This window comes from Papaver somniferum, chromosome 4, assembly GCF_003573695.1.
Source record: "Papaver somniferum cultivar HN1 chromosome 4, ASM357369v1, whole genome shotgun sequence".
NCBI classification, from domain to species: Eukaryota; Viridiplantae; Streptophyta; class Magnoliopsida; order Ranunculales; family Papaveraceae; genus Papaver; species Papaver somniferum.
Genome location: NC_039361.1, coordinates 6,676,648 through 6,700,006, shown reverse-complemented (window position 1 = coordinate 6,700,006; position 23,359 = coordinate 6,676,648). Strand labels below are relative to the sequence as shown.

At 41.7% G+C, this 23,359-nt stretch overlaps 1 protein-coding gene across 1 annotated transcript; it reads left to right on the top strand.

The window, feature by feature from the left end:
- The first annotated feature begins 5,039 nt into the window (after positions 1 to 5,039).
- LOC113271893 (histone-lysine N-methyltransferase, H3 lysine-9 specific SUVH6-like) lies at positions 5,040 to 7,645 on the top strand. The gene has a single exon (XM_026521817.1). The coding sequence runs from the start codon at positions 5,040 to 5,042 to the stop codon at positions 7,455 to 7,457; it is 2,418 nt and encodes an 805-aa protein (XP_026377602.1). The 3' UTR covers positions 7,458 to 7,645.
- Positions 7,646 to 23,359: the final 15,714 nt, after the last annotated feature.

Here is a 23,359-nt window from a genome sequence, read left to right as displayed (position 1 = left end):
CTAATTCGAACCATCGTTAACAGTAAGATACTATCCTTCAAACTCATAATGGAAAACATAAATGTATGACTTACCAGTGGTAGGAATTGGTGATACAATATCTCCAAACTTGAATAATCTTACCGGCAGCATCAAAGACGAACCGCCAAAATACGCATCTCCTTCATAACAAATAATCAAGAACTATTAAAGTGACTCCTTCAAATCTGTATGCAAGAGAATTATGACTCAATGCATGAATTATAGACCTTCAACAATCAAAACCAAAGGACTCCACAAAAATTCAATATACCTCGAATAGATCTCATACAAATGGATATGACGGAGGAAATATCATATTTTGCTTTATGGGAATTTTTGTCATCAAAGAAAGCACATTTTGGACTAAGTCTTTTAAAAATGGACCGACTCATTTAGGATTTGGTAGATTTGGACCTCCTAGTACTAAGCTTGAGGGAACAGGACTAGATCGTCTAAAGCCCAACAACTTTGGGACTAAACGTCAATTTTTACAAGTCTTGGTACACCAATGTTGAAACATGCATACCACCAGAGCTGGGTAAAAAACATATGAAGGAAAGGAAACTATAAACTTGTTAGATATTTGTGCACTGATTTAAAGCCAAAAGAATGTATCAGCGTATTTACCTCAAGATGCCGCAACAACCTTCGATGTTTGACGCCACGCCCTACTTGAGTACTTGAGTTTGAATTGCAGAAAAACCATGAACCAAGTATCCAAAAAATAAATAACTTACCAATTTTTGTATCATTAGACTCCTCGGAATCAGGATTGTTACAGCCATGCAATTGGTTGAATATAAGTTTTTTTAAACCGGATTTAGGAATTCCACCAATTCTTAAAGTTATACGATTTTGTTGTGTTGTTACGCGAAAGTACAACGTAAGTACATCTTTGTCTCGCTCTTCTGCCAACCAACTATCTTGGTCAAATAGAACATCATCTCCCTTCTCAGAAGGTATCCTAAATAGAAAATACAAATTTAGTAGTGTTATGCCTGAAAAGATTTTAATTTGTAATCCTCGAATTGATTGCATAAAAAACATAAATCAAAAGATATGATATACATATTTCGAAGTCATGAAAATAGAACGTCTGTAGTATACCACTAAGGCTCCATCAATATACCTAATGCTAGAGGCCAGGGTCATGATCAGGGTCGGATCAGGGTCGAACACTCACGTTAGAGATTCGACTCCCGCGTTGTATGTAAAAGAAAAACCAAAACAAAACAAAAAAAAACTAGGTAATGTTTACACAAAGAAATTTACCTTAATCCTTCTCAGCCTGCTGTAGTTTTTCTCGCAAACCCTTATGAATAATGAAGTACCTTCGTAGCCTTGACTTGTGTTTGCAGATCACGCACATGATCCCATCTCCATTCAATCCCTATCTCCATCTTGTATTAAATTGTTGATCATGTTAACCAAGGAACCAGTATCCTTGGCCATAATCTCTACCCTCGAAACAGAGGCATGACAAAACAAAGAAACACCAAAGCATATAAGCTCAGGAAGAAATAATCCAGACGACAAGAATCCACGCCAATAACAAGGTTCCGAATCAAATGGAGCTGCTGCAAGAGTTCTCGCAACCATGTATCCTGACGATGGATGTACCACCACCAATTCTCACAACCCTCGGAGTGGCCCACCCATTGGAATAACACACCGTTCATCCTATTCGATGCTAGTCACTGTTATACCCAAATGCTTCAAACTAAGAACCATCCTTTCTTTGAGCAACCAGGGATGTCTATTCTAGAACTAGAAAGATTCGGTATGGATTTAATGGAATCGGCGTAAATCAGTTTTTGAAGTCTTTTTGGGTTTACAGTATTAGGGTTTACGGTTTTCGATTTTGGTATCTTTTCCGATATTTTTTCTACGCCTTTTTGACCGGAGGTGAGTTCGAATCATTATTTGATACGGAGTTTTAATAAAAGCAAACCCGAATTTAGTTTCCTTTCATAACAAATATATTCAAGATCTTACCTAACTTGACTAATTAACTTAAATGCCACATGTGATATTTTGGTTGGTTCTCCAAAAATTCATTCCTTATTTTAGGCATGGTATTGCTAGAGGCAGTAATTTTTAAGTACTTGGAGATCTCCCTATTTTATAGAAAGTGATAAGATCTTGGAGACCAAGTAATCTTAAAGCTGTCACCTATAAATAGAGAACTTCTGGGAGGTTAGATCTTTACCCCAGGTATTTAGATTTGTTAAGACTTTAGGAAGCAAGGAAGGATCAGCTGATCAGGTATTCTTAATCTCTTTTACATTTTTCATAGGAACCTAATTTTTCTTCAATTAATATTATAATTTTTCACCGATGTCTCTGTATTACATACAGTAGTCAAGTCATTGAGTGATGATTATCAGTGACATGAATGTGAAACTCGTCAGCATCAATTCTTTACCGATCAAAAACAAGGAAAAAATAATGTTATAACTTTTTTATTTCTTTTTTCTTTTTCGCTAATATCTCTTTGATTGCCAGTATAATTTTTGATTCTCATCGTCTTTTTCACTGTAGTGACAAAAAACTTATAATTTAGGTTAACATATAGAAGATTGATTTTAATGGGTGACTTGTTGGTGCTATTATGTTGGAGTTTTTGTAACTATTCGTGTCTAAAAATCTTGATGAGTTTTTTATTGTATAAGATTTAAAATAATCGCATGGTATAAATTATTGCGAAGATTCACGTTGGTTCTTGAAAAGATTTTTTTTTCTTTGTTGGAATATTTTTCAGATATTCTTTCAATGTTTGAGGCACTATACTATGTCTACATGTTTATTACCTTCAGGAAAAAGAAAAAAGTAATCAATTGGGTTAAAGCCCTGAAGTTATGTCAAAATATAAGCTCAGGTAGCAATGAAAAGAAAGAAAACCCTGTCGTTAACGAGTTTCGAACTCAGATCACTGGTATCATCACTCAATGACTTCACTACTTTACTACAATGACATCTGCTTATTTGAAGTCTAGCAAGTGCATACTTAGGAAGAAGTTTTAGTTTTACTTAAAGCAGTATTTTCATCAGAAGTCAGACTCATTATTCATATCAAGCATGACTAATTACTTGAGAATCAATTAAGCTTGTCGCCAGAGACTGGTGACGGCTAACTAGGCTCCATCCCTCCTTGATTTGGAAATATAAACATATTTAGCATATAGCTAAAAAAAATTCGATTTCTATCGGTTTCCTAGTAGGTCATAACCCATGCCATATTAAACCTATATGAAAATTATGTTATATATACCGGTGTCGTAGACGTTACCTTTAGTTTTGATTTTGCTTTAGTCCAGAACCAACTTTCTATACTTTCAAAAATAAATCTTTTTGGCTTCTAAAAAGTCAAAACTGAAGAATTTAGTTTGAGCCTAAAATTTTAGAACCTGTTTTTGGTGACAAGAGATTTTTGTTTCTATAAAGTTTTCTGGTGTCCAAACATACTATTAAAATGCACCAAAGTCTATAAACACCTTCTAGATTGTTTTCCCTTAAGCAAGTTGTTGCCTAATGTTGCATGTTGCACTTGTAAGTCGTATAATCACCACTAGTGTTGGACATATGTGGACTTAGTTATCTTTTTTTCTTCGTTTTGCAGAAGTTCTCTTCTTCTTCCAACATACCCATTAGTTTACTCCACCAGGTACTCTCTCTCTCCCTCCGTATCTATGTAGAAAACCCATTATTATTATATATTATCAGTTTTCATTTTGTTTGTTGATTCCCAGCATAACTTTTACTATCAGTGAATCCTCTTTTGATTTAATAGAAGTAGGAGAATGGGTTTTTTAGTGGGGATCTATGGTTTTGGTAAGCTTGTTGTCTGAAAATATTCAAGGATTTTGATGAAATATAAAATGGATATGATTTATATCCCGCGTATTGTACCGAGTGAGAGAGCGGGATAGAACCCACATTAAACTCGCCCCTGATAAACCACGGGTTGGGAGGAGTTCCACCGATTCTCTCACTCGCTACAACCCGCGGGATGTTTGGCATTTTTGTTTTAATTTATATCTCGCTGGTTGTACTGAGTGAGAGAGTGGGATGGAACCCACACTAAACTCGCCTCCTGCTAAACCACCGGTTGGAAGGAGTCCCACCCATTCTATCACACGCCACAACCCACGTGATTTAACCCGCGGAATTTATGGCATTTTCGTTTTGATAGAAGTGTTATCAGAACTGTTAGAGTACCTATCCTAACTCGTCATAAGTTCACGGGTGGAACTCAACTAGGTCTCCAAGTTAAGGGATAGGGATCCCATCGACCTATAAACTCCCGAAACCCCACTTAATGTGCGGAGAACAACATCAATTCGTAGGTGTGCCCATAATTTGTGAATCCATCCTATAGGTTACCCATTTCGTGGTGTCGGCACTGATCGTGGTGGTTGGCTCTGGTACCACGGTGCGGGCCTTTGGTCATGGTAGTTGGTTTTGATATTAAATGTTTGGGTACCGATCCTAATTCGTGGCGGCATTGATCGTGGTGGTCTGCTCTGGTATCAAATATTTGGGTATTGATCCTAATTCATCATAAGTCCATGATAGAACTCAACTCTAAAACCGGTCTACAAACTGAGAATCCCATTAACTTATAAACTACCCAATTAAACACCATCTGAGCAACGTGGACTAATGTCCTAACATCCGGCTAATATTTGGTTTATTTAGTTATGGAAATGTGATATGAATGAAATTCTTAATAGTCTGTTCATTTTTTAAGTTTTAATGGAAAATAAAGTTCCTCCATGGGAAAATTTTGTATTTCTTTTACGATTGAATACTAAGAAAATAACATGTTAAGTTGAATACTAGGTAAAGAACATTATATGTTTGAATTATGGATTGCAGAAACTGTATTATAGAGCCTCACAATAAGTGATGCTATTTCTATCCTTACTTTTACATATCAATATGCTGTGATGAATTACGAAGATCCTGTCTCATTTGGTTATTTCTAAGTGTAACATTACTTTGCTTGAACAGCGCCAATGGTGGAATCTTTAAAGCGGTCATCACCGACAATGGGGGTTTCAGTTGATGGCGTAACCTGCGTTCGTGATAAGTATAAACGGCGAAAAGTCTCGGCCACAAGAGATTTTCCGAAAGATTGTGGTAGATGTGCTGCAAATTTGAGTATTAAAAATGTTGAAGAGCCTCTAGTTTCAGACCATTCCAAGTCTATGGATCAGAAGGAGTTGATTACTCCATTAAAAGGTGGAAAAACCAAAGATATTGAATTGTCAAAATCTTTGAAAGACCAGATGGAATCTGAAGAACCTATAATGGGTGAGTTTCAACCTCAGCCGGCAATGGATGCTGTTACCAAAGATGCATCTGTGCCTTCGAAAGTTGCGGATCGAGCTGAAACGTCCTGTTTAAATTTGGGAAGACTTTGTAGAAAATTTCCTCCTAGAAGAACAGTTTCAGCTGTCCGAGATTATCCGATTGGATGGAGCAATGTTCCAAGATTAAGTAACGAGTCTTTGATGGACACAAGTGCGGATAATGATAGCTCAAGTGATAGAGAAAATAAACAACCAAAACAGATGGTTGAGGCTGATTCTAGGCTAACTGGAGAAAATGTTCAGGATGATCTGAGAAGCAATTTGAAAAGGAGTGTTATGAAAAACTTTGTGGAAAATGTTAGAGTTGCGTCAGATCGAATTATGACAACAAAGGATGACCATTTTGAAGTCGGACCAACCGCAGAGGAGAATGATTTCAAGTCACAAGTCACAAGTAACATAGATGAATCAAACACAAATCCTTCATCGTCAGTTCCAAAGTCACCACAATCAACTTTGAGTGTGAATCCGTTAGGGAGTCCAGCCTCTAACGATGATAACGTTGTAACTCGCAACAAGGTTAGAGATACTCTTCGTTTATTTCATGAAACGTACAGGAAGGCTACACGAGAAGAGGAATCAAAGGTGAAGGTGCCCGGAACTCATTCCAAGAGGATTGATTTGGTAACGGTCGAAGAGTTGAAGAAAGAGGAGAAGTGGGTGAACACCGGTGGTAAAATAGTGGGGCATGTACCAGGGGTTGAGGTTGGAGACGAGTTCCAATTCAGGGTGGAGCTTGCTCTCATTGGTCTTCATGGACCTTTTCAGGCTGGTATCGATTTTGTAAACAAAGATGGCAAATATCTGGCAACAAGTGTTGTGTCCTCTGGAGTTTACGATGACATTGATAATTTTGATGTATTGGTATATTCTGGTCATGGAGGAAACCCATCTGGCGAGAATAAGAAAGCTGAAGATCAAAAGCTTCAGCGGGGAAACCTTGCTCTAAAGAATAGTGTAGATGAGAGAACTCCAGTTAGGGTTATTCGTGGATTTAAAGAAATGAAAAGACCTGATTCTCCTGACACAAGGAGCAAGTTGGTTACGACGTACACTTATGATGGGTTGTACTTGGCTGAACGTTATTGGCAAGAGAAGGGACGCCATGGTAATAATGTCTACATGTTTGAACTGAGAAGAATTCCAGGGCAACCCGAGCTTGCTCTAAGAGAAATACAAAATTCGAAAAGATCGAATGTACGTGAAGGTCTTTGTGTAGATGATATATCACAAGGCCAGGAGAAGATGCGAATCAGTGCCGTGAACACAGTAGACAGCGAAAAACCACCTCAATTTAAGTATATTACCAAAATGAATTACCCATCAAGGCACAATGTTATTCCCCTCGAGGGGGGTTGTGGATGCAAGAATGGATGCTCTGATTCAAAGAAATGTCTTTGTGCAGTAAGGAATGGAGGAGATATCCCATTTAATCGGAATGGCGCTCTTGTGGAAGTGAAGCATCCCCAAAGTCTTTATGAATGTGGACCGCTTTGTAAGTGTCCTACATCATGTCATAATAGAGTTAGCCAACACGGCATCAAGTTTCAATTGGAGATCTTCAAAACTAAGTCAAAGGGATGGGGAGTTAGATCCTTGAGCTCGATACCCTCTGGAAGCTTCATTTGTGAGTACACGGGGGAGCTCCTTTCGGAAAAGGAAGCAGATCAAAATACTGGATTCGACGAGTATCTTTTTGATCTTGCGAGGAGTAAAAGCAGCAACCAAAGTCCGGAAGATGACTCGCAATCAACTAGTATCTCGGACGAAAATGTGGAAGATGGGGAGGGTTTCACCATTAATGCCCTTGAGTATGGAAATGTTAGTAGATTTATCAACCATAGTTGTTCACCTAACGTTGTCGCCCAAAATGTTCTTTATGACCATGATGACAAGAGGATGCCGCATATAATGCTATTTGCTGCTGACAACATCCCTCCGTTGCAAGAATTGACATATGATTATAACTATGAGTTAGGCTCAGTGCATGATTCCACGGGAAATATAAAGATAAAGGAATGTTACTGTAGTTCTATAGAGTGCAGGAAAAGGATGTATTAAGGCAAATTGCAGAGTCAGATTCTGTGAATTCGGTTGGAAACTGTTGAGTTAGAATCATTTTAAGAAATTCGGATGATCCCACATATAGTACTGCAGGTACATGCATTCAAACCAGGGGATGCAGAAGCTACAAGAACCACCTCAGCAGCAGAAGCTTCAACAGCTAATTAAGGAGGCTTAACGTGGGCAAGGCGATACCAGGTATTCGAGCTTTAATCAAGATATTTTTTCTTATAGGGGGTGGTCAAATGAGATTTATATGGATTTTTTCATAGATTTTTAATTTGAGTGTCTTCTCGGAAGTCATTGGAAATCTCATTTGACTACCCCAGTTAAATTGTAGAAGTGTTCGTTTAAGAAGAAAATTAAATTTCTATTTTTACTTTCATACTAAGAAACAAATAAAATTGTCGTATATTTCTATAAAAACTTGTGTTATCTACCGCTAGTGTTAACTAATTCGCTATCAGTGTTCTATGTTACTATCTTTGGATGTTTATCCAAGTTTAACATGGTTGTATTGGATCATGATTTATATGAATAAAAGTTGATATTAGTTTTACCTGGATCTAGTGGATTTATAATGTTTATTAAAGGAATGCGTAAGATGCTTATGAATATGATCTAGTATTATAATGAACTGCGTTAGGATTAGTTTAGATTTATAAAAATTAAAGTATAGTAATATAGCTGAAAAAGCCAAGATCATTATGTTTCCCTTTCAAAAAACTCACCCAAAATTTGAGGTGGTGATGGTGGGCATTGGCGACCGGTATGTATGTGGTGGTGGGAGTGATGGTTGGTGGAGTGTGGTAGTGGTGGTGGTGGCGTCGAAAGAAATAGCCTGTTGTGATAGAAAAAGAAAACCAAGGACAAAAAAATTGTCCATAAAAATCCGTCAAACTCTTGTGATTTGGATTGAGATTGATATGGGATAATAACACATATATTCTGCCTACAAGTATCCATAAGAGTCTTTTTAGATATTGACCCTTAAATATCCGAAGAAATCTTAAATAAATTGAATACCTAGGATATTTGTGGAATCTAAAACAATTCACTTCAAATATTATAGAAATTTAATGATTCTTTACGTATCCTAGTTAAAAAGGTTGTGATTTCTGAGTGAATCACACCTTCCTATTTAGGCAACTCCAGCTTATTTTATTTAAATCAAATCTTGTATCGTATAGTAAGAGAATAGAAAAATATAGAAATTTCGAGGGATAAAAAGCCCGATTTAAAAGAAAGAACATAAATGTTCCAAAAATAGTTAAATGAATACTCTCCAAAAATGTTGTTTCCATCACTTTTTAAGATAAGCAACATGAAAGAGGCAATTGTACAGTAGATGTTTGATCAAAGTAAGGACCGTTGGAATTTTTCTTTTACTAGCCTTTTGAAAGATGTGGAAGTCGAAGTGGCACATCTTTTAAATTTGTTTCCTGATATCTCAAGAAATGTTGGTGAAGATCAACGTTTCTGACGGGGAGGGAGCAAAGTTTTTTCGGTTTTTGAATGCTCAAGGCTCTGGAGGATGATGGTTAGCTTATGTTTCCTTACAAATGTGTGTGGAATCCTAATATACCACAAAAGGTTATCTTTTTATTTGGTCTCTTTGCTGCAATTCTGCACCGACTTTGGACACTTAAATTTTTTTTATTATGGTCGATGGTTGTTTGTTGTGCAAAAAAGCAGCCGAGGCCCGAGACAAATCAACATATCTTTCTGCATTGTGAGATTACAAGGTCAGTACAGAACTACTTCCTAAATTTCTATAGTTTAGAAAGGGATTTCAAGATGGAAACTGTCTGCTATCAAGAAGAATTTGATACATTTATCGCCCGTTTGCTATCCGGTGGGTTGTTTGGATTGAAAGAGATGCAATATTTTTCAATGGAAAGTATAAGGACCTGAACTCAATTATGGAAAATGTGAAGATTATGATGTTTAACTGGTGCGTGGGATCTGATATTTTTCAGGGTTAAACTTTGAACAAGGTCATTAACAGTTAGGAAAACATTATGAGATGTTGAAATGTTTATGAGATGCTGAAATGTGTATGAGATATAGAAGATGAGGGTATTTTTAGTAGATAAAAACCACGTGTTTGTTTTTGTCCACCTGTACACAGCTGGTGACTCAGCTAACTGACCTTTGGACGGTATTCTTAACGAAAGGAGGTTTTGCTAATTTAATTTCTGTAGAGGAGGTAACTCAAATTACTGATCTTGCCAGGGGAGATAACGCAAATTACTCTTTTTTTTTGCTTTGCTTTCTTTAGCTCTTCTATCTAGTCTTGTAATTTGTTCGCAACTTTGTCACTGTCTTGGTGTGGAGTTGATTTTTCTTAATACATCTCGCTTTCCGAGTAAAAAAAGAGAAAAAAAGCAGAAAAGTAAAACAAAAAATTTGGGAAAATTTAAATCACATAAAACTAGCTTACACAAAAATATTTTTTTATACTTCTTCGAAATTTATTTCCAAGATCCTATATGTAAGTCCACTGGTTTGGTTTAGTATTTTTCTTCTTAGCAACATGAAAAACAGACCGACAATCATTCAAAGGAGAAGAGTATCCTCTACCACCATGTGCTTCAATAGCAACGATATTGAAGAAAACGTTAAGATATTCATCCTTCAAAATCTTCATCGAGAAAACGTTACCTTTATTCAGGGTTTAGGGAATCGAGAAGGAGGAAATTCCATACAAAGTTGCACCCGCATGGAATTTAGGGGTACATGTATTGTAATATATGTGAAGAGATTATTAGTCCCACATTGTTGGGCAATATAAGATCCTGCGGCTTATAATCCCTTAGGATTTCTCCACTCATTGCCAATTGGTTTTGAGTTGGATGCCCGTATTCTAACATGATATCAGAGCAGGCTATTTGCGACGAGTCTTTGACCGCGCCTTTCCTCCGCGTCACCCGATTAAATTGTCCACGTGTTAGACCCAACGAGACTACACGTGAGGGGGCGTGTTGAGATTATTAGTCCCACATTGTTGGGCAATCTAAGATCCTGCGGCTTATAACCCCTTAGGACCTCTCCTCTCATTGTCAATTGGTTTTGAGTTGGATGCCTGTATTCTAACAATATGCACCGCGTCGGTATGATGATTAATGCTGGGATCAAAATGCATAGGGTCCGAATAAAAAATAGGGCTTTCCATGTTTACCCACAAATCCTAGTTTGACCATACATTCTATCTCCTCATTCCATCTTTTCCCCAAACTTCCCAAATAGTCACACATTTCTGAACCCTGAACTAATTCTTACGTAGTTGTCGAAAATGCTAAATTCACCGCGAGTTGAATTTTTTTGTATGTCCCGACATACACAATGAGGTGGGATCTTTCCTAATTCATATTATGGTGTGTCCTACCTGTTTCTGTGGGGACACACCATCGGATTCTAACTCGTGGTGAGTGTAGCAGTACCGCATAATTGCAGTAATGGAAGTTTAAGCCGAAGAAAAAGAACAGATTCAAGATTCAAGGTGAAAAAGTACCGGTTGCCAACTCTGAGGCAGGGCTAACCTCAACCGGGAATAATTGACCGGGGTCGAACTCTCGTGTTAGAGGTTCGAGGATCAACTCCTGCGCTGTCCGCATTAGAAAAGAAAGAAAAAACTAGGTGATGCTTAGACAAAGAAATTTACCATCCCACTCCCACGATGTTCCATATCCCAATAAAAAAATATATAAAGGAAAAAGAATTAGGTAACGCTTAGAGAAAGAAATTTACCTTAATTCCGTCAAGATCGGGGAGCCACCCCACCTGACATATAGTGGCGGGGTGTAAACTTGCTGTCCCCAGACTGCTGTAGTTTTGCTTGCAAACCCTAATTAATAGTGAAATACTTTCATAGACTTGACTTGTGTTTGCTGATTACGCACTTCCACTGGTTCACAAGAATAACTGAAGAAACCCTTTTGCACTCGTATCCGATGTTAGAAACTCTTGCAGAACATCCTTCATGGTGTTATTCTACCTGCTACAAAATTTAGATATGAAGGTGAAGAGATTATCCTAGCCGTGCGGAGACAGAGAATTGTGATATGCTTGTCAGGATATCTATGGAAATTCTAGATTAAGCCAATATTACCCCAATCGAGTGATCGTATTTATAGAGAAATTATGCCGCGGCTGACATGGTTTTGTAAACCCAGGCCCGGCCGAATTCAGAATTTGGATAGAAAGTGGAAACACCAATTAGTCTTCTAAAACCCTAATTTGTGAGATTAATTAGGGTTTGTTAAGTGCAGGGAAACAAAATGGCAAGCCACACATCAGTCACCTACTCCTACAGGATCTAGTTTAGGTCGGCACCCTTTCGTGGCGCGGACCTGTGGACTGACTCTTCTCTCTTTGAGAAACAGACATAAGGTTTCTTTCCTGGTAGTATATTTTTTTGTTTGTTTGCTTGTTCGACAGCACTGCCATAGGAAATTGTTTGTTTTTGGTAAGTACCAAGTACAATGTAGAAATGCATCAGAAAAATAAAACAGGAATGATCTAACGAATTCTCATGCTGTCTCTTCTTCATTTTACGTAAGGCAGGCACTACGGTGTGTCATTTCCCTTCCTTATCCCCTATTGGTAGAGAAATGCTAATGCTATGGTTTCCCATATCCCCATTAGAGAAAGAGATATCCCTTTCCTATACTTAGAAGTGGATCAGATCTGATCCCTTTTGTAGAGAAGGGAAATCACATGGAACTCAATTTCAGTGTGGTTTTTCAGTTTGCTGTTAGTTTCTTTCTTTGTGTTTCCTAGTCTTGGGGGTTTTTAGGTTTGGGTTGCTCTTGCCTCCCTATAAGCACATGATTTTGGCCAAGAGCCGAGGACGATAATGGGGGCTTTGTATATAAGTCAAAGCCGCCATTGCCAGGTCCGGGGTTGCCATGAGTGATGATGCAGTAAGGACGGGGTTGCCCCGAAGATAATGGTCGTCGGGTGCCCAAGTAACCCCAACTATAATAACACATGTGTACGGCTAATAATAGAAGACTTACTAGAAAAGGTATTAGTGTACACGTGTACGACATCTATATGTCAGGCTTTGCCTATAAAAGGAGAGAATCCTCCCCAAAAGAGTAGAGTTCTCCAGATAATTGTATTGTGTATTGGGATTAGTCTCCTCATAACCCTATAATAATATTTGGGTATTTACATTTGGCGACTTCACTGGAGACTAGTTCTCGGTACCAATACAATTCTGATGGAGTCCCCGGCTGCGAGTAACTTAAACAACACAAACTTGGAACCACCCACTAAAGAGACAGGAGGATCGATGGCAACATCGGGCATCAATGCAATCTCGAATCAAAGAATAAATCCTGAGTTTGGAATGCCGATGATAGAAGAGTCGGAAGAATAGAATCAGAGCCTATTGATAAGAGTGACTCAATCAATTGTACCCGGTATTGTGTCTAGACAAGTTGAAGAGGTCCAACAGGTACAAACCGGGGCAGATAGAGCAAGCACGCTGGCACGTGAGCAACCTCTACCTGACCCGCAGCAGCTCGAAATACAGCAAATGCGTCAAGAATTGGCTAGTTCAGATAAGAGAAGATTAGTTTTGATGGAAAGATTGGCTGAATTACAACCTGAAGGTGGGGATGAAGATTCTGACCCTTTTGAGGTCCCTCGACATCCTCTCTTGATATAGAGCAGAGCTCAGCGGAACCACTTTGGAAGAAAACTCTCGTCCGTCAAACAAAACCCTCAGCGGAGTGAGACTCCGGGATCTACTCAAATGCCGAAAGAGGGTCCTCGAAACTTAGAGGGACGACCTGGAAAGGAAACATACCAAACCACTATAACAGAAGAACATATTTCCAAGTATCTCGAGGAACACTATGGCTTGACCCCTCCCGCGGAAAATTTCACTGTACAGTCCCCTTTTACCCAAGGTTCATTTGACAAGTCAATGCCATTAACGTACAAGAAACCCAAATTTCAACTATTCGACGGCTCCGGGAATGCAACAGAACATGTATTTCGTTTTCTCATGAGTTTAAATGAACACGCCACAAATGACTCTATTTGTCTCAGGGAATTTGGAAAGTCACTTACCGGGGGAGCTTTCTCATGGTTCGTAGGGCTTGAAGAAAATAGTATCTCATCGTGGAATGACATGCGAACACAATTCATGAAAAAATTCTACTCTCGGCAGAAACAACTTACTATCTCAGACATTTGTAATCATAAATTAAAATTGGGGGGAAAGTATTTGGATTTCACGAGGAGTTTCCGGGGAGAGTGTCTCCGTAGCAATGTGAAAATTCCTGAAAAGAACTCGTCAAGATAGGTATCAGCCGCCTGCCAGCGGAACTCAATTTCATTCTAGCAGCAGTCAGATTAGAAACCTTTGCAGATTTCGAGGATGCATGTTCTCGAGAAGACGATGCAGCGAAATCCAAAGCATCTGAAGTAAAGCAGTGGGGACACTCAGTAGCGTACGCCAAAGACGAAGGAGCTAACGGGCAAGGGAAGATTCCAGCTAATTTTAGAGATGGAAAAGGTTACAAGAGGAGCGGAGATTCAAGTGAAGTAGCAAAACCCCCAGATTTCCCATGCCCACTAGAAGTTGCAATTGAACTTTTGGAAGAATGGCGTAAGGACGGGGACAAGACCCTCCCTTCTCCTGCAAAAGAACTAACAGAACAGGACAAGCGTCACCCAAGCAACTGCCATTTCCACCAAAAGGTAGAGCATGCAATGAAAAATTGTAGAACGTTCAAATGGAAGATCCACAATAGGCAGAGAAGTGGGGAGATTGACTTTGGCCCAGAGACACATATCCAGAAGGAACCGTTACCCCGAAAAGCTTTCATGATCACACATGAAGAATCGGAGGCAACATCGTAGGAAGTTTGTATCGTGTCTGAAGCGGAGAACTACCAATACATTGCAGCCACGATCGCTAAGAAACCATTGTTTGCGGCATTCTTCGACAATCTAAATTTCACAGATGAGCAACGTCAAATTGAGTCAGTCATTCTAACCAAGATAACCGAAAATGAAGAAATATACCAGTACCTGGATCGTAAATATCCTCTCCCTACTGACATCATCACCTTTTCAGAAAAAGACTGAACATCGGACTGTGACCATACAAGACCCTTGTATGTCACGGTGGGAATTCGAAAGCATAAATTCAAAAGAGCCTTTGTTGACACCGGAGCATCACTTAACTTAATCCCCTTACACATTGCTCAAAGTATCGGGATTAAAGAAAAGGACATTAACAAATTTGCTACTAGCATCCAAGGTTTCGGGGGACTCACACAACAAACAATAGGGACCATTAAGTTAAAAATCCAAGTGGGGCCTATCCAAGCTAGTGAACCATTTTATGTCATGGACGTACACCCAGCTTACCATTTACTCTTGGGACGACCATGGTTACACAAACATGGTATCGTGCCATCTACTTACCACCAGTGCATTAAATTCATCTTGAAAGGAAAACAGAAGTGAGTCCCACCCTCAGTCGACCCGTTCACAACTGAGGAAGCACACCTGGCAGAAGAGGCCTTCTACAAAGGGTTAAGTGAACCAAGTGAGGTGGTTAAACACATATATTCAACCCCGATCCCATATTGGGAAACTACCTATGCCAACCGACCACGGATAACTCTGCCAAACGTACACAAGTCTATATGGATGAACGAAGGCAATTTCGGAAAACTACTCGCCCCGACGGAGGACATATCTACAAGCGTTAAGGAAAGCTAAACACACACCAATAACGAGCCTTTAATAAGACCCCCGATAGAGCTGGCAAACAGGCCAAAACCCGCGGATTAACCCGTGCCCGGCTCGTGAAAACCCGAACCCGGCTCGGCTTGTTTCAAAACAAGCCGGGTTCGGGTTGGAGAAATGTCGACTTGTGAGTAAACGGGTTAACCCGTCCCGGCCCGTGAATCCGCGGGTATAACCCGTAAACCCGTGAAGAACAACATCATTATCACTTCAAGATGTTCATAAGTAACCTTCGTTAACTCAATTGACAGTCATCCTTCCTGTAATTTCTCAACTCAAGAATGAGATCTAACCTTCCCTGCAATCCATAACATCACCAAAAATTCGACAACTTCCTCACATTCACTCATCTAATTCCATTTTTCTAAACTCAGTCCATCACAAGCACATTCTAGTGTCCATTCAAATACTTGAAACACTAGTTCTATCATACATATATCTCAATTCTAAATTCAATTATCAAGCACATATATCCATTCAACAAAACTGAATAACTTCACCAATTAATTTAGAAGCATAATTACCTCATTTACATATATCTCAATTCTAAATTCAATTATCAAGCACATATATCCATTCAACAAAACTGAATAACTTCACCAATTAATTTAGAAGCATAATTACCTCATTTACAAATCTCTGAGTTTGATTCAACTCTGAAGCATCACCAACATTATTTTCACCATAGAGGAACCCTAATTCACCAATTCTTCATCAAAAATACTACAACTGATAAATTTACACAAAACCCACCTCTAACTCAATCTGTATCTTTCAAATCAAAACCCCTCTTTTAGAACTACAACTAATTCAATCATGGCAGAACCCTAGTTCTTAAATTTAATCATCAGAACAACTCCATAGATTTAATTAACATCGACCCTCTTAATCCTCATCTATCAACAACCTCATTAACCCATTAATTTACCTCTTATCTCGAATTAATCTCAAAACCCTAACTTACGATTCCTTCAAAAATCATCTCTTCTTCCTTCCTCCAGACCAATAAACATCGAACACCACACCAGCCACCATCGACTAATCCATGATCCCCTCTACCTCCTGCCAGTCGCAAAACCTCCACTTGATCTTTCAATCACCCGCAGAAGAGAAAAAACATTGGAATAGAAGAAACAGGGAAGAAGTAGACGAAAGGGAAGAGCCGAGAGAGACATAAAGAACGAAAGGCGTGATTATATTATTACTTTTTTATTCCTCCATATCTTGTAAACCCTGTAACCCCTCAAACCCGTGAAACCGCGGGTTAAACCCGTTACGGGCACGGGTTGAAGAAATGACAACCCGTGAAGAATTTCAACCCGCGGGTTTTAACCCGTATTAACCCGAACCCGTGGAACCCGCAACGGGCAAGCCCCGTCCCGCCCGTTTGCCAGCTCTAACCCCCGACGAGAGGTGTTGTAGGAGGGAATATGCATGGGGCTCACGAAAAATGAATGACACTAATTCTAATTCGTGCAAACAACAATGCCATTTAATTAAAGGATTCATCCACTTATTCTACAATCTTCTTCTATTTATTTACCTCTTTCAGAAGGGTGACTAGAATCACCGGAAGAGTGTAACGCAACCACTACATAGATAATTTTATCCTGCAAGACTCAATCCGCAGAAGGATTCCGAATCCCACCAAAACATCCCATGCAATAATAATAAAAAAAAAAACAAAACAAATTTTAATTAAATTCTTAATACTAAATTCTCAAATTACACTCCCAACATCATCACAATGTCTCAACCATTATCTTAACTTACAAGACTCATACTTACAAGTCTAATTCACCACTTAAAATGTATGACACAACAAAACATGAACACGCAAGAATCTTGCATATGTGTTAAACACGACAATCCAATTCGTTACGAGCTTGAGATAAAGCAATCCTTACACGACGCAAAGCGACCTCGGTATCCCAAACAAGGAAAGCAAACTTGGCCCGCGTTGCCTTCCGTGTAAGGCGAAGTTCATCACTAGCCATATCCGCCAATGCTTCTGCACGTACAAATCTTGTTAACACATTTTTCGCACTTGCAATCACATCCTGGTCCTCCGCTGACACACACTTAAAATGTTCTGTGGCCATCTCTAATACATTGATCAGCCGGGTCAATGCTGACACTTACAATACTAATCTGATATAGGTCGACATTTTCAAGCATTTTCACAGACATAACCAACATAAATCCTCATACTAAGCAATCAACATATACATATACAAAGGGAAAGGAAACGATCAAATCCAAAAAACATATAATTCAACAACACACCCGTGCACTTAAAGATATCTCAACAAAGGGAAAGGAAACGATCAAATCCAAAAAACAGTAACAATAAGCCCAAATCCAAAATTAAGCACGACAACATCACTCAAAACTAGCTAACTCGGCCTCTTTATCCGCCAACTCCTTTTGCTTCAGTTTCAGCCGGGTTAGGGTAGCAGCAACTTCGATAGCAATTCTAGACGCTTCAGCGGTTATGCGAATCTGCTCCTTCTGCTGCTCCTTTAATGTCGGGGTTTCTGCCTTCACATCCTCTTTCAAACTTGTAATCTGACCAGGCATCACAACTGTCGACCCGCCCTTATGCTCTCTAAACCCGTGAATAATTCATCAATCCAACTCATGTTAAACTTTTGCAACTGCGGTAAGCCAAAGATACTTCTCCATGTCTCTATGGTGGTAGCGGAAGGACATGCATCACCAAATCCAACCATCTCTTTGGCCGCAACAATTAGAGTAGACACACTGGATATCAAGGTGTTCCGATCTGACAACACTTCCGTGCTTGCAACATGACCGCGGCTTTCCATAATTTTTTTGTAATACTCTCTCAATTCTGGAGACACAGGGAAGTTGTAAACTGGCACAAAATGGGCGTAAGTACTGGCTACAGCGGCAACGTTCCCCTTAAAATCAAACCAAGTGGCTTGGTCAACCAGGGAGCCAGGACTATCAATGGCAGGGGGCGGTATCGGGTCAGGATACCTCGACCCAGACACAATCTGGCCACCTTGTTGTTTCCTCTTTCTTGAACTGTTATGCTCCGCTGACTGTTCCGTACGACCCATGGTTACACCTTGATGAATAAAACCGGGGACACAAGTGGATTATTTTCCGAAAGAAACAACAAAAACAAAACCCTTCACAGCTAGTACACCACTCCTTACCTGAGAACTTGAATGAGAGAAAGAATGTCGAGGACTCAACGCGTCACCAACTTATAAATATGCTCCAAGGAAGAGAGAGGTTTTCAATGACAAATGAAAAACTTTTCTTTTGAACATACAAGACAACATATTTATAAGTCACAAGAGTACAAATGACGTGGATAACATGCCAACCGAACTTCTAAAAACAATATGACAATCACGTGAGACCACGATAACTAATAATACAATAACTAACTTTACCTCTTTGACCTTCCGAAGACGCCGTCGATTCCCCCCTATTTTGTATCACAATCCGGGGTCGCTTTAATGGCTTCACAAACAGATAACCACGTATCAATCTCTTTTAGAACAAATTAATTTTTACATACATCGTCCATTCTATTCAATCACTTAGAAATATACCTGAAGAGCAACACCGGCCTTTTCCTTCCCCCTTTGGGTAACACTCCCACTGCCTCTCCCACTCGACCCAGAATTTATCCATAAGCAGTAGCAACCTCGGGTGCGAGTTTAATACGACCCCGAGCATTCAACTCTAGTGGAGTGAAGGCCTTTACAGGATCAGCGACATCACACAAGAATTCCATCATCCGAGTCAATTGGCCATACCAGTTTGTACACCAGGCTTGTGTAAATTTTGGGGGGGATTCTAGGCGATGGTATTGGTAAAATGAAAGGGAGATCACAACAATACCGAGGGATTTTGGGTTTAAAGATAAATCTCTGGTAGCAATTCTTCACTAACTCAATATCATCGTCCGGAGGAAACATTTGGTCTTGCATAGACGCCAAGCCTTGATCATAACCCAACTGCCTAGCAACCCTATCAACATTATAGCCAACAAGGTAGCTATTGCTACAAAATCCCATTCATCGTCATCAAGTTTTGAAGACTCCGAGTCCAACACATCGCCAAGAAAGAAAAATACATGACCCATAAACAACACTGACCGCGGAACATCGTCTTAAGGGCGTGCCCGGAACGATTGCAACTCATCTTCTATCCACATAAACTCATCAGTCTTTTTATTTATGTGTTGTTTCTCATACAAAGCGGTCCGGGGTGCCGAGTTAGGTGGGGGGTGGGGTGGGGGGTGGAAGTCTCCCAGAAGTACTGACAACACCTTCACCCCTCATGGATAAGGTGTTAACCCCGGGCCTTCTAGCAGAAAAATGCTCCCAAAACCACATTTGCAAAAAACTTGTTGGCACAAAACTTTCAATCACATGTTGAGAACTGTTGGTAACTTCTATATCTGCAATCAGTGTATCTAAATGACGATACACACCACCTAATAACATGGGGGATAACTGATATGTAATCCCTCGAACCATCTTGACATCTAACCGAAAGACATCTTCCCGAATAATGTCCCTAGGGGAACACTCGAAGAAATCATAAATCAACCAATATGTCAAGAACGCAGCCAAATCGGCATCATGAGAAGGGGGCTCATAGGACTTCACAATAGAGGGCAGCTCTTTCCTACTAGACGCCTCAGTCACGCGGGGTACCCAATAACTCATCCAACCTGAAACAGAAGCATACTTATCCCCTCGAACAAATCCCTCAGCCTCCCCGACACCGCCTTTACGTCCTATGATTTTACGAACCTCCACCAGCTCGTTGAACAAAGTCGCATCCGCATTAGTCATGTTTTCAGGATTAGCTTCCTCAAAATCATGAGAACTGTGAACAGGCAACCCCGTCAAGGCAACAATGTCTTCCAAAGTGGGAGAAGCTTCCCCCCACGCAAAGACCAAAGTGTGTACACCAGCGACCCATCGAAGACAAGCATAAAGGAGAGCTTTGTTAGATCGACAAATACTACGATGAGCGGATATATCTAAGGCTTGTTCAATATAAGATCACGAATACGCCGAGCATGGTGCGATTTGGAAATGATGTAGAGTTTCCATGACGACCACTCGTAACTGAAAAGAGTCATGGAGGCAAATTCAATAGAGGGATCTCGGTAGTCCCTGCGTTCAATATAAAGTCGGGGGAAACTCTAAAGAGGAAGAAAGTCAGGAGGGGCAGCCTCGAGAATCATTAGGGTTGTGCTGTTATCAACAAAATGAAACCCTATAACGTTTAATCTAGAGATAAATTCATGCTCAAAGACGGACCCGGAATTGCGAATTTTTCTAGCCTTTAGACAAAATAACCAAGTCCTCCTTACTTCGGCGTAATCCTCTGCTGACATCGACTTACCTACACCAGATATCGGTTGTTCCATCCTTCAATCGTGGTCAATTACGCCACGGAAGACAATATATAAAAGAGAAGGAGAGAGAAAGAGAAAAGGAGGAAAATTCCAAAAACAAAAATGAGATATGAAGAAGAAGGAACGGATTTTATATGAGGACAATGGTGAAAAGAAAAAAGAGTCGGGCATGCACACGTGGCAAGTGTTCAATGGGGAATGAAACGACAAAAGGAAATTGGAACGTCATAATTAAATGAAGTTTCTCCCTTGTTGAGTCTCGTTGAGTCCTCGTCTTGATAATTAAACATAGAGCCGGGTTTGCAAAAGAGGAATTATGACCAATCTAAGGAACTTAAACCCAAAGCGGCAATTAGCCGGGGGCTTCACCAAAGGGACCATCAAAAGATATATCTCAAGGGAAGGACATGACTGATCATCGAGTCTGTAAGCCTCTACAATACAATCATGGGGCTAATGTAAACACATGATTTTGGCCAAGAGTAGAGGACGATAATGAAGGCTTTGGATATAAGTCAAAGCCGCCATTGCCAGGTATGGGGTCGCCATGAGTGATGATGCAGTAAGGATGGGGTCGCCAATGGCGCTTATGGCGGCTTGACCCTAGGTTTGCACGGATTGACATGGTAGGTCGCAAGCGTCGCTTGGCATGTGCCAACGGCGCGTGTGGCGGCTTGGCCCTAGGTTTGCACGGCTTGGCATGCTAGGTCACAAGCTTCGCTTGGCATGTGCCAAAGGCGCGTGTGGCAGCTTGGCCCTAGGTTTGCACGGCTTGGCATGCTAGGTCGCAAGTGTCTCTTGGCATATGCCAATGGCTCATGTGGCGGCTTGGCCCTAGGTTTGCACGGCTAGGCATGCTAGCGTCGCTTGGCATGTGCCAATGGCGCATGTGGCGGCTTGGACCTAGGTTTGCACGGCTTGGCATCCTAGGTCGCAAGCGTCGCTTTGCATGTGCCAATGGCGCGTGTGGCGGCTTGGCCCTAGGTTTGCACGGCTTGGCATGCTAGGTCGCAAGCGTCGCTTGGCATGTGCCAACGGCGCGTGTGGCGGATTGGCCCTAGGTTTGCACGCCTTGGCATGCTAGGTCGCAAGCGTCGCTTGGCATGTGCCAACGGCGCGTGCGGCGGCTTGGCCCTAAGTTTGCACGGCTTGGCATGCTAGGTCGCAAGCGTCGCTTGGCATGTGCCAATAGCGCGTGTGGCGGATTGGCCCTAGGTTTGCACGTCTTGGCATGCTAGGTCGCAAGCGTCTCTTGGCATGTGCCAATGGCGCCTGTGGCGGCTTGACCCTAGGTTTGCACGGCTTGGCATGCTAGGTCGCAAGCGTCGCTTGGCATGTGCCAATGGCGCGTGTGGCGGCTTGGCCCTAAGTTTTCACGTCTTGGCATGCTAGGTCGCAAGCGTCGGTTGACATGTGCCAATGGCGCATGTGGAGGCTTGGCCCTAGGTTTTCACGGCTAGGCATGCTAGGTCGCAAGCGTCACTTTGCATGTGCCAATGGCGCATGTGGCAGCTTGGCCCTAGGTTTGCACGGCTTGGCATGCTAGGTCGCAAGCGTCGCTTGGCATGTGCCAATGGCGCGTGTGGCGTCTTGGGCCTAGGTTTGCACGGCTTGGCATGCTAGGTCTCAAGCGTCGCTTGGCATGTGCCAACGGCGCGTGTGGCGGCTTGGCCCTAGGTTTGCACGGATTGGCATGCTAGGTCTCAAGCGTCGCTTGGCATGTGCCAATGGCGCCTGTGGCGTCTTGGCCCTAGGTTTGCACGGCTTGGCATGCTAGGTCTCAAGCGTCGCTTGGCATGTGCCAACGGCGCGTGTGGCGGCTTGGCCCTAGGTTTGCACGGCTAGGCATGCTAGGTCTCAAGCGTCGCTTGGCATGTGCCAAAGGCGCGTGTGGCGGCTTGGCCCTAGGTTTGCACGGCTTGGCATGCTAGGTCGCAAGCGTCTCTTGGAATGTGCCAATGACTCGTGTGGCGGCTTGGCCCTAGGTTTGCACGGCTAGGCATGCTAGCGTCGCTTGGCATGTGCCAATGACGCATGTGGCGGCTTGGCCCTAGGTTTGCACGGCTTGGCATGCTAGGTCGCAAGCGTCGCTTTGCATGTGCCAATGGCGCGTGAGGCGGCTTAGCCCTAGGTTTGCACAGCTTGGCATGCAAGGTCGCAAGCGTCGCTTGGCATGTGCCAACGGCGCGTGTGGCGGCTTGGCCCTAGGTTTGCACGGCTTGGCATGCTAGGTCGCAAGCGTCGCTAGGCATGTGCCGACGGCGCGTGTGGCGGCTTGGCCCTAAGTTTGCACGGCTTGGCATGCTAGGTCGCAAGCGTCGCTTGGCATTTGCCAATGGCGCGTGTGGCGGATTGGCCCTAGTTTGCGCGTCTTGGCATGCTAGGTCGCAAGCGTCGCTTGGCATGTGCCAATGGCGCCTGTGGCGGCTTGACCCTAGGTTGCACGGCTTGGCATGCTAGGTCGCAAGCGTCGCTTGGCATGTGCCAATGGCGCGTGTGGCGGCTTGGCCCTAAGTTTTCACGTCTTGGCATGCTAGGTCGCAAGCGTCGCTTGACATGTGCCAATGGCGCATGTGGAGGCTTGGCCCTAGGTTTTCACGTCTAGGCATGCTAGGTCGCAAGCGTCACTTTTCATGTGCCAATGGCGCATGTGGCGTCTTGGCCCTAGGTTTGCACGGCTTGGCATGCTAGGTCGCAAGCGTCGCTT